At 46.4% G+C, this 13,976-nt stretch overlaps 1 protein-coding gene across 8 annotated transcripts in view; it reads right to left on the bottom strand.

The window, feature by feature from the left end:
• The window catches only part of TCF7 (transcription factor 7), a 73,666-nt gene extending 66,581 nt beyond the window's left edge, over positions 1 to 7,085 (bottom strand). For 4 of the 8 annotated variants that reach the window (XR_011681674.1, XR_011681675.1, XM_071443214.1 and 1 more), the window contains exons 1-3: positions 6,260 to 7,085; positions 6,089 to 6,155; positions 5,603 to 5,712 (exon numbers count right to left, since the gene is read on the bottom strand). Coding sequence is in view for 6 of the 8 variants with exons in the window: in XM_071443214.1 (XP_071299315.1) it covers positions 5,603 to 5,712; positions 6,089 to 6,155; positions 6,260 to 6,457 (375 nt within the window). In the remaining 2 variants the exon portion in view is untranslated. The remainder of the gene's footprint in view (positions 1 to 5,602; positions 5,713 to 6,088; positions 6,156 to 6,259) is intronic. The other 4 variants (XM_071443215.1, XM_071443216.1, XM_071443217.1 and 1 more) reach the window with 4 other exon arrangements.
• Between the last annotated feature and the right edge of the window lie 6,891 nt (positions 7,086 to 13,976).

Raw genomic sequence — 13,976 nt, 5'->3', positions numbered from 1 at the left:
AGGGCTGTTTAGTCACAGGAACACACGCCGTGCTACTGGCCTGGGGACCTAGCAGAGCCAATGCCAGCACACCCCACTGCATGGATCAGCCAGGGCTTCTATCCCAGTGCAGGAATTTAGAGTCATGGCATGAGAGGGACCACAAGCTGTGAGGCAACACACGAGTGAGCACATTGCAGAGCTCCTCCTGCTCCCCCTTCTCTCAATTACAGCTTTGGATACCAGACCAGCTCTGCACTTTTCATCTTGGACATGCCATGTGCCACTCAAACCCAAATCGCTTTGTTCTTCACAGCTAAAATTTCAAACCCACTAATCATTAACATGGATAAGCTTCAGGAACTTGAGTTGATGTTAAGTTTTTGCTTTTCTCTCCAGATTCTCAACCGGTCAAGCCCATAAAGTTTCACACACAGCAATGGTTGGAAATTTGCAGGAACGGTGCCTTTACCATACATATCTCATAGCAACTCCCTGCCAACAAAGCATCCCATGCCTGGGAAGCCAGTTCCAGGGTAGCCTGTGAAGGAATCCCAGTGGGAGACCAGATATTGTTGAACTGTCTGGATCACGTGCACACTTATTCACATGCACAGATTTACATAAAACTTGCTTTTGTTTCCCTGTGACATTTTGCTTTCTCTTTTTTTCATTCCAAACAATTTTAAAAATAAGGTTATATTAGACCACACACATCCAGTGCTGTATCATGTCACTGCTTCTTAAGCAGAACTCTCTAATTTATTTCAAAGGGAAGTTCTGCTTCAAAATTGAGGGTGTGATATGAACTCAGAAATTAACACAAGAATTTTCCTTGGGGGAAACCAAGACTGAATGAGACATGCAATAAATGACCTCGTAAGCCCTGTGCCTTGGTACATCCACATATCCAAAACTGTGCTTTAACACAAAACATTATTTTCAATATTATCTTATTTCAAGCTAGGTAGAAGAGCTGAAAGAAGTGGATTTGCTTTGGTCAGGAGGGAACAAATTACTCATCTGTCTGTCTGCCAGAAGGTCCATCAGCAGCACTGCACTCCTAACGCTGTGTGCCGGGAATGTAACAATTCCTGGGGACAGGGAACCCTCCTGGAGAGGTGTGAGCCCTGCTGCCAGGGAACCTGGCTGGGATGCTGCTCTCCCAGAGCAGCAGGCACTGCTGGGAACACACAGAGCTCCTGTTGGCTCCCAGCTGCCTCCCTCCCTCCCTCCACACACAACATCTGCAGGGGGACGCAGCCGCCCTCTCACAGCGACAAATCCCCATCGCACGGACACTCTGGGGAGTTTTCCCACTGGTTTCAACAAGATCAGAACCCAACACAGGAAAAAGCAACACTAAAATATTGCCCTGACAGTGAAAGTCAGGACAGAGAGGCAGAGGAACAGAGGAGCTGCAGATTTCCTTCCGCCAGCTGCTGTAGGGGCCACAGTGTCCTCCTGCAGAGGGATGGAGCAGCCTTGGGGAGGGGATGCAGCAGAAGCAGCCATGTCCTGTGCCTCAGCTGCTGCTGCTGCTGCTTCAGCTTCTGTCCACTGAAGAGCAGCCCCAGACTGCAGCTCCATCCTTTTTTGACCTTGTGTTAGACATTTGGGCCCTGTGGCCCCAGGCCAGCAGTAACTGCACTTTCATCTTGCCCTGCCCAAGGGGACATTTCATACCCTCTGAACAAACTCAAGGAGCCCAGCAGACTACAGGGACCAGGCTCTGAAAAGCCACATTATTGTGAGCTCTGCTGTCTTATCTGGGGACTTCAGCTGTGCAGGGCTTGGAGAGGTACCCCCACTCTTCTGCTCCCTTTTAAGCTCTGGTTTGACAACTTAGTAATTAAGAAAATGAGGTAGTGTCTGTTTTCCAAAGAAAAAGAAGCTCTTGAACTTCTGTTTCTCACACAGACAGAAAGTCCAGTGCCTCACTTTACACCCAGAACATTTTCATCCTGCCTTTACACTCCTCACACACTCGCCAAACACATATGAAGTACACAGAAAATGTGAGGAGCTCCCCTGAAATCTCTCCCATCAATGGCAGCAGGGAGACCTCCTGCTCTATATACAGGGCAGCATGGCTCATTCCCCTATTTTATAAACCTATTTACGAAAAGAACTTAAAGGAACTTACAAGAGCTCTTTTTACCATTTAACTACCACATAGTACAAGATATAACAATGTTCAGAAAACCCCCTCAGGTCTAAACTCAATTATACAACTGTAGCAAGAAAAATATTTTAATCTGATCAAAGTGTTAACATGTTTGACCATGTCTGACCTCTAATGTTTGTAACCACCTAAAAGGCTGCTGTTCTTACTAAGGATGTACCTTAATTTGATTTAAAGTCATTTGTACTATTTAAAAAAGGATATAGTTTTATGATTTTATATTTAATTTAGAAAAACAGTTCCTCAACTTGTTCGCATTCTTTGGAAGTTTCTTGCAGATTTTTAACCCATAAGTCCTATATATTTCACTCTGGGAAAAGCTGGACTTTGCATAAGATGGGATAAAGTGGAGCCTTGAAAGACCACACACACAACACCTGAGAGCCAGGTGAGAGATGGCTCTCCTGGGGCCTTGCAGAGTGCCAGGATTTCAGATGCACACACAGGCTGTGCCAAGATGCTCTTAAATACCCTTGACTGTGTGTGCCCTCCCCAGCCCAGCAGCTGATGGCACCCACAGCTCCCAGAACAAGGGACACCCGGGCTCAGCCCTCTGCCTTGTCCTCAGCTCCAAAGCGCCTGCAGCCTGCCCAGGCCCCCAGCTCCACTGCCAGTCTAGGAAAGCTGTGCCTGCCCCAACCAGCAGCTCTCCAGCTGAATCATCCCACACTGGCATGGGCCACCTTCAGCCAAGGAGGGCCACCCTGCTGCAGGCAGCTCCTGCCACCCTCCCTGCTGCTGCCCTCCAGGGAGCATCAGCCGGGCTGAGGGCAGCTACCCAGCCATCTTCAGAGCATGTCAGTAACATGGCTGGGTGTGTTTTGGTAAAAAGAGGCAATTTTGGCTGGGAGATGTGGGGACCTGAGCAGGATGCTCGGGTGAGCAGCGTAACAGTTAGTGGCTACAAACACCTTGAGGGAAACAAAGCAGAAGTGGTGCTGCTGACAAAATCAGAAAGAAAATAGGAGATAGAGCAGCACCTCGGTACTGCTGGTAGCAACACACCCAGCCAGGCAGGCGCTGGAGCCAGTCCAGAGCCACTCACAGCTCCCCCACAGGGTTCGTGGGGAGCCCACCGAAAAAAATGTGGTTTTACAGAGCGATGCAGGGCAGGGGTTCAGCCCAAGCCTCAATGCCAGCTGCTCTGTATATTTCAGGGAGTTATACTCTGTTTTCAATCAGGTAAATTACTGTTTTCAGTGTAAAGCCCTGACAGTTTGCCAAAGTACTCCTGGTTTAATTTTTTAATTGATTTTTTTTTTTTAAGATTCTAAAATTAATCCTACTTGCAAACAACTGTTTCCAGGAAGCCTCATTAACCAAAATACAATCTCCACTATCAAGTGCATGCATGATTGTGATACCTAATCCTATTCACTCACACAACCCTCCTCCCTGACTCGTGCTAAAGTGTTAATTAAATACACTTTTATGGATGGTTAAGTATCTGCAATCTTCGGTCACAGATCTGACCTCCTCGATTATTGGAAGCAGCCACCAGATTATAGCCCACACTTTATATAATGTACACAGCAGCAATAAATCTATATGAGAGCAACCCGTAATTTACCATGATAATCTTTGCACAGTCAATAGAAATATAAGACAAAATTGCCCAGAATGATATATTGAAATAGTTACTGTAATAAGTTGAAAAAATGCAAGACCAGCCTTCTTCATGAGGAAGGAATCTTCCCCTGTCAGCCAGGTTTTTAACTGAAAGCATCAAATCAGCTCTTCATAAACCATGGCAGGATCCAAGCAGGCCTAAAGGAAGGTGTTTGAGGCACTGGATGATTTTGATGGCCCTCAAGGGGATGGGATCATTCCTTCTCTGCTACTTATATCTTCTCCCCTTCCAGTTCTGCACAGTTCATTTGCTCCTGTCGGCTGCTCTGACAGCAACCGCTCGGATTTTATTCTGTTATCAAGGGAAAAGGTGATTCCTAAACCACAATCTACTCTATAGCCTAGGTGCTGGTAAATAGGCTATTGCACTTTGCTGCCCATCTAGGAAGAGTTTAAGATTAAAAGAAATATCCCAGCATAGCAAAAAGATGCTGGACTGATGGAACTCTGGACTTACTCAAATTCTCTGTCGGGGAGCAAATTAAGTGTGTTTACATAAGGCAAATTTAAAAACATTTAAAGTTTATCAGGAAGAGAACAGCTTAATATTTTGGGGAATGAGGGGGATACCTGGTACCTGGATAAGGTGGGAAGCACCAGAAGAAATGCTTATTTGGGATACAACAACGTAAGCGTGCCTTGCCCTGCAAACACATCTTTTCTTGCTGTAAACTGAAGGAAGACTTAAAAATTTAGGGATAGATCCTTGATCTCTGCAAACTTCAGCAAAGTTCCAGCAGTCTGCAGCCAGGAAAAGTGAATCTCCTAGGAAAAGCTGTTTGGGATACAGGCAGGCTGATGCACTCTTGCTACTCAGGCCAGCTGGGTCAGGCATGAGGGTACGGCACCGATTTCCACAAATAATTCTAAGTTTGATACTCCACAATCCATCCATTTTCCATAACACCAGTTTGACATCCTACGCCTCTTGTGAGCAAATGACCAGAATTAAGGACACGTTTACATATTCTTTTAAACTTTATCCCTTTAAAGGTTAAATCCTGAAACTGAAATAAACCAGATTACGTTCTGTCCTCACTTTCTGACGGCTAATGCGGAACAATGTCTGAAACAAACGCAGCAGTGCCGGCTCCCAGGAGTGACACCAGCATTGACTGTCTACTGCAATGTCAGGACATTATTTTCTCAAGTTCTGATCGAGATGGTGGCGGGAAAAGACAGCTTTTGCAAAGAAGACTTTAGTTTTATCATTCAGATGGCAAAACTTAGAAACATGAGAACATACAGAATTTCTAAAGCTGATTTAAACTGAGAGGGAAAAACTTTCCAGGAGGAAGATGGGAACAATCCTCCAGCAGCACAAAGCCTTTTTCCTGAAAACCTCTATTGCCATTTTAGAGGCACAAGATCCATTTTCTGGGCCATCATCCACAACAGAGCCCTAACAAACAAGCTCAGCTGCGGAACATATCCTATCCCTGAACACAAACACAAAGACCAGGAGCTGCTCCCTCCAAAGCCCATAACCCAGAAAAAGGAAGAGACACTCTTCCATGAGATATTAGGATTTGACTGCTGGAAGAGTAAAGCCAAACCTAGAGGATGAGGAGACTGGAAAAGCAGCTCCTCCAGCAAACTCAGAGCGAAGCAGGCGCTTCCTGACAAGCATCTCTCCCCCTACCCACTGCTTTTCCTTTTGGCTTGGACAGAACAGTGTCCAGCAATTTCAGAAACTGGGCTCCAATTTGTCAAGAAAAAAGCATGTGTAGGTGCCTGCACAATACCTGCAACATACTTCAGCAGTGAAAGAGGCCACAAGACTTCTCCATACGGAGAGGAGGAACTCACCAGAGGTGACATAGATCCATTGGGCAGATACGGATCTGAGAGCATCAGAAAAGGGTAACCAGAATAGGCAGATCCTTTATACATCCCTGGGTCCTGATGTTTCATACCTGCTGAAATCAATGTTCCCTGTCAAAATTTGTCTTATGACAGGCGACTCCTCCATCTGTCAGGGGTCCCCAAAGAGGTTACAGCATGTTGTGGGCATCTTTTTGTCCCGTACTCCTCACAGAAGGTGATGGGGAGTGCCAGGGTCCCCCAAGGATGCAGACTCCCACAGTGGCGACACTGGGAAGCCTAGGTGCTATCAGAAATAGCTTTCCCACTGGGGGCTGTGGTGACCAGGCTAGCATCCCTCACTCCCAGGGGTGTCAGAGTGATGGGCTGGGGAACCGAGGGACCAGACGGGGCGCACTGGGGAAGACCAACAGGAACCGGGAACGGGGAGAGGGGGACGCACAGAAACACGCGGAGGTTGCTGTGACTAACCATCATCCATGTGGTCCGGGAGCTTCTCCTGGTACACCCTCTGCGGATCCTGCACTCGCCGGAGGGCCTGCACGGGGAGGAGAGAGAGGGGCAGCGCGGGGGCGTGGGGCGGGGGCCGCGCGGGGCGGGGGGCGCGGGGCCGCCGTGCGGGGCCGCTCCGGCCCGGCTCACCTCGGCATCGGCGGCGGCGGCGGCCGGGCTGCCGCTGCCTTCCGACTCGTTCACCAGCGAGGACTTGAGGTCGGCCAGGTCGCGCTCGGTGAAGGCGTTCTCGGGGATCTTCTCCTCCTGCTCGCCCTCGTCCTTGAAGGCCAGCATCTCGTCCGTGGCGCCCAGGTCGTCCCCGCCGCCGCTGCCCAGCTGCGGCATTTTCCTCCCGCCGCTCCCTCCCCGCCGCGCAGCAACTTTCCCGGCGAGTATTGTTCTCCCGGATCAAGCCCTTCGCAATTAGTATTTTTTTTTTCTCTCCCTCAATTATTTTTTTTCCTCCTCTTAAAAAAAAAAATTAAAAACAAAAACTAGCTCCCTCTTCAATTTTTCTCTTTAAAGTTTTTTCCTCCTTTCCTTTAACTTTTAAACTTTTTTCCTCCCTTTAATTTTGTTCCCCCTTTCCAAATTCCCTTTAAATCTTTCCTTTAAAAAAAAAAAAAAAAAACAAACAACTAGAATTGCTTTTCCCTCGCCACTCTTTTCTTCACCCCCCCTTGTTCCCTCCCCGCTCCGGCGGCCCGCGGGGGGCTCGGCAGGCTGCGGGCGGGCAGGCGTCGCGGGATGCCGGGATGCCGGGCTCCACGGGCCCCCCCGTGCCGCCGCCGCCCCCCCGCCCTCCGAGCCCCGGCAAGTTTGGCTGGAGCAGCGGGCGCCGGCGGCTGGCGGAGCACGGAGCGCCCGGTCCGACTGCGAGCGCGGCGGCGCGGCGGGCGAGCGCTGCGACATCAAAGCGGCCGCCGGGTGATTGGCAGCGCCGGGGCGGGGCCGGGGGCGGGCACACACAGGGACACACGGACACACAGACACACAGAGAGAGGCGCGCACACGCGGGCGGGCACACGGAGACACACACGGACACGCTCGCTGACACACGCGCTGCCGCGCCAAGTCCCTGCGTTAAAGGCGCAGCCGGCCTTTAACACCGCGCTGTGGCGGGGCGACCCCCTCCCGGCCCGGGGGGGCTGTGGGGGTACGGGGTGGGCAGCACCGGGAGCTGGGTGCAGCCCCGCGTGTCTGTGTGCACGTCTGTGACACACACGCATCTCTGCTCGCACATCTGCACACGCACCTGTGCCTACCTGTGTGCACACGCGGACATGCCTGCACACACATCTGAGCACACACATCTGAGCACACACGCACACATCTGTGCCCGTCCCCATCCCTGCACACACACATCTGCACACGCACCGTGGCACAGGCTGGCCTGCAGCCACTCCTGCATGCCCACGGCAGAGCATGCACCTGCAGCAGTCGGTGCTGCCTCACACACACAGCTGCAGGCACACACCTCACACACAGCCACACTTACCTGTGTGTGCACACACGTCAGCACGTGTCGAGATCTGCACAGCCCCACACAGGTCCCTACAGGGGTGTATGTACAGCTGCACACACAGCTGTGCACACACACAGCACACACAGCTGCACATCTGGCACACACGAGCACTCACACGGCAGCACACGGCAGAGGGATCCACACACAGCCCCAGATACACCAGCACAATAGAACATGTAACATGAAAAAGAACACGTAACTGCACACATCAGCACACACAGCTACACATCTGGCACACACAGGCATCTGTACACACACAGCTGCACACACAAACACATCTGCATGCTCACATGCACCTACGAATCTACAAGCACTGATCAGCAGCACATGATAAACACAGAGGACAGAAGGCCAGACATGGTACTGCTGACACACATCAGTGCATGTGTGTGCACACAGCTCCCATGAGAACACACCAATGTGTGTGCACACACTGAGACATCAGGACATGTATGTGTGCACAGAGAGACATGCATGAACACACACACGTGTACACAGCAGGACATCAGGATGGGTATGTGTGCACAGAGAGACATGCATGAACAAACACGTGTACATAGCAGGACATCAGGATGGGTATGTGTGCACAGACATGCATGAACAGACACACGTGTACACAGCAGGACACCAGGATGGGTATGTGTGCACACAGACACACCTCAGCACGTGTATGTGTGCACTAAAACTTGTTGGGATGTGTGTACAAACACACACTGCAACACCAGGACTTGTGTGTGCACAGACAGACAGACATGAACAAACACACACTGACACATCAGGGCACGATACCTGAGCTCAGGCACACACAGTACACGTGTGTACACACACACAGACAGACAGACAGACAGACACACTGCCCATTGCCAGCTGTGCTGCTGCCACACCCGTGCCACACGTGGGTGCCCCTGGCCACCCTCCGTGCACGCCGGGCACGGGCGGTGCTGCCGCCACCGCCCCCTCGGCCCCTTCGCAGCACAGACGTGACGTGGGGTGGCAGAAAATTATTAGTTTTCCTGCCTGGCCCCGAGGGTCAGGAAACAAGAAATTACCATCTTCGCAGCCCATTTCGAAGGCACTAGACACTTGTGTGTCGGCGTCGGAGGGTTTTTTAAGCAGTTCCCATGGAAAAGGAAACTCCCCATCTCTTCTGATCACACACGACAGGTCCTGTGCATGTCTCCAGTAGCTTAAAACAACACACCGATATTTATTTTCCTTAATTAAGATTGCACAAGATAGCCCTGGGTCCTGGAGACTTTGCTACAGACTGTAATGACGCCATGTAAATTGTTTTTTATGACCCAATATACAACATATTGTCACATTCAGCCCTTGAATAGGAAGCTAAAAATCTCGGTCCCTACTTCTCTTGTTAATTAGGGTATTATTACTAGGGATATAATCTCATTACTTTTTGGGGAGGAGAAGAACTAGTTGGAGCCACTTTGAAAAGTACTTGAATATATTTAAATGGAGCAAAATCTGTCTTTCTGCTAATTGCTGATTTTGCATGACATAGAATTATTGCTCTGATTTTGGGGCACAGTTGATGCCTGGCTGAAGAAGATGGGAAGGATGCTGTTTGCTTTTTTCCTGCTTAGTTTTCTCCTCCAAATGAATAAACTGCCCCATAGGAAACTCCGTTGGCAAATTTCCATTCTTTTAAACATCCCAAAAATAAAACAAGATGCAGCCACTTTGAGGAATAATCATTTGAATGAAATATTTGCTACTTTAAGATTTTTTTTCCTTCTTCTTTCAGATGATCCTCTTGTTTTGCATGTGAAAAAAATCGTCTGAGATTTACAGCCCTCCCAAATGGAGATAAAGCCTTGGCAATGAGTTGGAAACCTGTTGTAATCTGTGATCCAGGAAACAAAGAGCCTCATTAATGCAGAGACTTTGGTGAGCCTTTGATGTTAGCTAGCATAGCATTCACTCTCAGTTCCATTTGCATTTAAACATTCATAAAAACATCATCTCTGCTTCCTTTGCCTTAAGCAATTTAGGAGTAAAGTATAGCTTCTATTTAAAGAAACCCACTGTGGTGAGGCTTAGAATACAAATATCACATAATCTTCAAGCAGAGCAAATATTTTATCCTACATTTCTGGTGGGCACATTTAATAATATTATATGTAAGACCCAAAATAAAACATCCATCTTATTTTCATTAACCTTACACCACATACTCGAGTCAAAAGAGAAAACGGGCCCTGTTAATTCTAAATATACTACATACCAATTTGTGGAAGGAAGAGAATCCACAGGATTTTACATTATTGACAAGAGCTGAATTTTTGAAAACTGCATGCCTACAGCAAGGTGCCTAAATCTGTATTTAGGCACACAGCGCTGAAAACTGTGAACAAGTTCAGGTTTATGTATATATTTCTGGACTGCAGAATCTACATCCTGGTTTGAAAATGGAATAGAAAAAGATTTTTTTAATTTTTATTTTTAACAGAATCAGAGAAGTAAAATACAAAAAACCCCAAAACAACAGCAACAACAACAAAACAAACAAAAAACACCCAAAACCCCCAAAAAACCAAAAAGTCCCACCAATCAAACAAACAAATGAAAAAAAACCCAAAAAAGACCAACCCCCCCCCCCCCCCCCAAAAAAAAAAACCAAACAAAAACCCCTAACACATGAAAATTTTCTTCCAAGAGAAGGCACTGTTGCTCCCAGATGGCATCTTAAGGGAATGACAGTTTATGGGGAATTTGAGGAATCACTTAGGCCAAAGCAAAGGCCTGTCCATCTTATTATCTTCACAAGTATTATTCCCCAACACACCTAGGGGAAGTGGAACAGTACAAAAAATACTGTAGTTGCTTGTCTTGACATTTGGAAATATTCAGCTGGGATTGTCCATGTTTCCTGTACCCTTAAAAGTAACCAAGCAATGGAAATTGATCCTGTGGCACATTGGGAGTCCTTGATATTCCCCCTCTTACAAGCAAATACAAGAAAATCTTTAGGTTTGGTGCTGTGAGTCAGTGTAGCCTGGTGTTTGAAGCATTATAAGCAAGTTTCCTATATGATGAATATCCAAAATTAAAAACTGAAATGGAAAACACTTAAAACCAACTTTACCTTGGATAAAATATTTCTGGAGCTGGATCAAAGGAAAACAAAAAGCCTGGCTTACTTGTCAGATCATATCTGCACTGAACTTCAAGGTTTGATTTGTATTATTTACATGGAAAAGGTCCCAAGAAACCAATTTGGCACTAAATATCTTCATTACGTTTTTTCGCTTGTATGGGTGATTAAATCAATCTAGGGTTCCTGTTTTAATTTTTTTTGAAAGGTGCAGCCATCTGTGAATTGAGGAACTTTTCTGATGTCATCTTTGTGCTTCAGACATACTTTCTCCCCTCCTTTTTAATTATTTTTTTTAATAAGGAAACTTTTAAAGGAGCGTGTTTGCTTTACTATTAGAGTTTCTAGCTGTCCTTTCAGTAACTGTTTAGAATTTAGGGTATATAGTAACTTTTTAGAACATTTTAACTGTAACACCTGCAGGTAACAGTAAACCAGATTAAAATATAACCAAGTCTGTCTGTTAGTCTGCCTGTTCCTCATCTTGCATTTATCAACATGTTCCCCGAATGCTGTGTGTGAAACTCAGCACATGTATTTTGCACCATGCTATGCACAGCAGCACTGTGTGGTTTTACACCTTAGAGTAAATGAAGCCTCTCCTTTAAAGTCCATGTAAATGTTGCCTCTGACTTCTCCTAGACCAGGGTTCCACCTTCTGTACTTTAAAAGGGTCATCCTTGGATTTATTTTATTTAGGGGATTTTATTCTCTATTTTTTGTTGTTGTTGTTGTTGTTGTTCATTTGAATTGATCAGTTTGCAGTAGCTCCCATTTTACTGTTTGGACACATTTTGTCCTTGCACACAAGTTCATTTAATGAGGGTGAGGAGCACATCTACCCCTGGAAGGTTAAACATCCTACATCAGCTTTCCTATTTCATTATATTTGCAGCAAACATATGCATATACAAATCCAAGTATGCTTTAATTTAAACCCAGATTTATTTCAGGGTTTTTTTGTTTGTTTGGGGTTTTTTGTTTTTGTTTTTGTGTTGTTTTGGTTTTTTGTTTGTTTGTTTTGTTGGGCTTTTTTTTTTTGTAGTCTATTAATCAGTTCTCCACTAGCAGAAGAACCTTCTAAATATTTACCATCCTTTTGGAGAAAAACACGAGCACAACCATCCCACAAGGATGGCTTGACTGATAGATTGGCAGGGCAAACATTTCAGATGAGACGGATGAAAACTTCTGTGCGGGGTTCCAGCTGGGAGCAGGAGCTCCTGGAGGACAGGCTGGTACCAGCTGAACTAATCCTGGCAAGTGACCAGCGTAAATCAGGGCACTGAAGGCTCTGTTTTGCCCAAAGGGGTTTACACTGGTGTAATTACCTCAGCATAGTCATAGCAGGAACATTTCCTTAGTCTAGACAAGCTCTAATATATAAAATAGATCTATCGTTTGCAGCTGAAACGTCCCGACCCAGCTGGGCCAGGGACAAGGCTCTGCTGTCCTCTCCTTGGCTGCTCTGTGCCCAGGTACAGCAGGATTTGGGCTGCAGCATCCTCCAGGTTGGTTGGTCTGTGACAGAAAAAAGGGTCATGCAGTGGCTCAGCCATTTCCTGACTGGATTCACTCTTAATCTTAAGGGATTTTAAGGGTTTATTTGACTTCATGCATTGATCTAAATGTACTTACAGGATTCCCTGACAGAAGTTTGCTTTTAAACTACCAACAGAAAATTGACTCCCTGACACTGCAATATTTAGGTTGCTTTTGAATATCTACAAGATTTTCTGGAAATGCTTCTAGCTGCTAGGACTGAAGACTCCATTTTTCCCCTTTGGGAGTCAAGTAGCAAAGGTAGCAAAGGTGACTGGGGCCAGCATCCTGCTTTCTCCAGGAAAAGAGGATAATCTCTCAAAAGACTTCATCAGATGCCAAAAGCCATGGTGTGAAGTCCATTTTTGAGCCTGTGATCTTTGTATGGCACAACATGGCACAACCCATCATCAACTTTACCAATTTTTGGTTTTTTACCCTCTGTTCTGATTTTGTCAGGTTGTAAGACCATCTCTTCAGGCAATTTTCACTTAACAAGTCTTTTCTTCGCTCTTGATACCCATAACACTTCAGATTATTAAAGGATTTAAAAAGACTAATCTGTTTTTCACTCTGTGTTTTTGCTCACCTCTTGCTGCTGGAACTGGACCAAGCAACTGGCATAGCATTTAATATTTCTTATTACTCTCACTGTCAGGTTCTCAGGCGCTTGCCCAATGCTGAAAGATCTGAGTTTCAAACAGGAAGGAACATGTTTATTTGTTTACAAAAACACTTTTCCAGGGCTGCATCCTGTGGTCACACAATCATCCAAGGAGTCCCTGCTCCGATGACTCATGCCTCTAAATTAAAAGGATCCATGAGCACGGATTTGCAGAATCACACTCATTTCTTCCACAACAATTTTTACATAAACTATAGGGAAAAGTATGTTAATTTTTCAGGTCTATAACACTTGATTTTTTACCAAACCAAGGTACAGGGCTGCTTTTTTCTCCTAAAGTGTTCTTTACATTTTAAGCAAACCTTACAACCCATTGGAAGTAGCCTCTTCCTGGGCATTTGCTACAATTCACATAAAGTACACTTTGTCCTGGGATTCCTGTTTGAACACTGGATGGGACAAAGTACAGGGGAAATCCAAATATTGTCCTTTTAGCTCAGGCTCTGCTCAGACATGCTGTCCAGGCTGCAGCTGAGCCTGGTTAAGAGGTGGTGATCCAGACCCATCTTCCTACGGCTCCTTCCCTGGTGTATCTCCCACCAAGGGTGTTCCATCAGACAGGGCAGTGTAATTTCCCACACAGGCTCTCCCCAGCTTGATTTTGTCTGAACGAGCTCATTTCTAAAGGACAGCTCTGGTGTTAAAAGAGTCAGTGGGGGGAAGTGGTGGAGCCACCATTCCTGGCACCTCCTGTTCAAAAACCAAGTTAATGTGACACTTTGGAATGTGATTTAGTGTGCATGGCAGTATTCAGCTGAAAGTTGTTCTTGATGATCTTGGAAGTATTTCCCAACCTTAATGATTCTGTGATTCTGTGATTCATTTTGAAATTTTAGGAATTATTTGGAAAAATCTAGGTTAGGTAGATCAGAAGGTGACAACAGGGCTGGATGGCAGCAGTGAACTGCTGAGGTGAGTGAGTGGCAAACAGTGAAACTGGTTTTAGTTGTGGTGACCTGGGACATCTGAATGGAAAACTGCTCTCTCTGGATGCTTGAGA

Source organism: Agelaius tricolor, unplaced genomic scaffold (assembly GCF_023055355.1).
Source record: "Agelaius tricolor isolate 1412-34295 unplaced genomic scaffold, bAgeTri1.0.p SCAF_18, whole genome shotgun sequence".
NCBI lineage: Eukaryota > Metazoa > Chordata > Aves > Passeriformes > Icteridae > Agelaius > Agelaius tricolor.
This window is presented reverse-complemented; position numbering and strand designations above follow the sequence as displayed.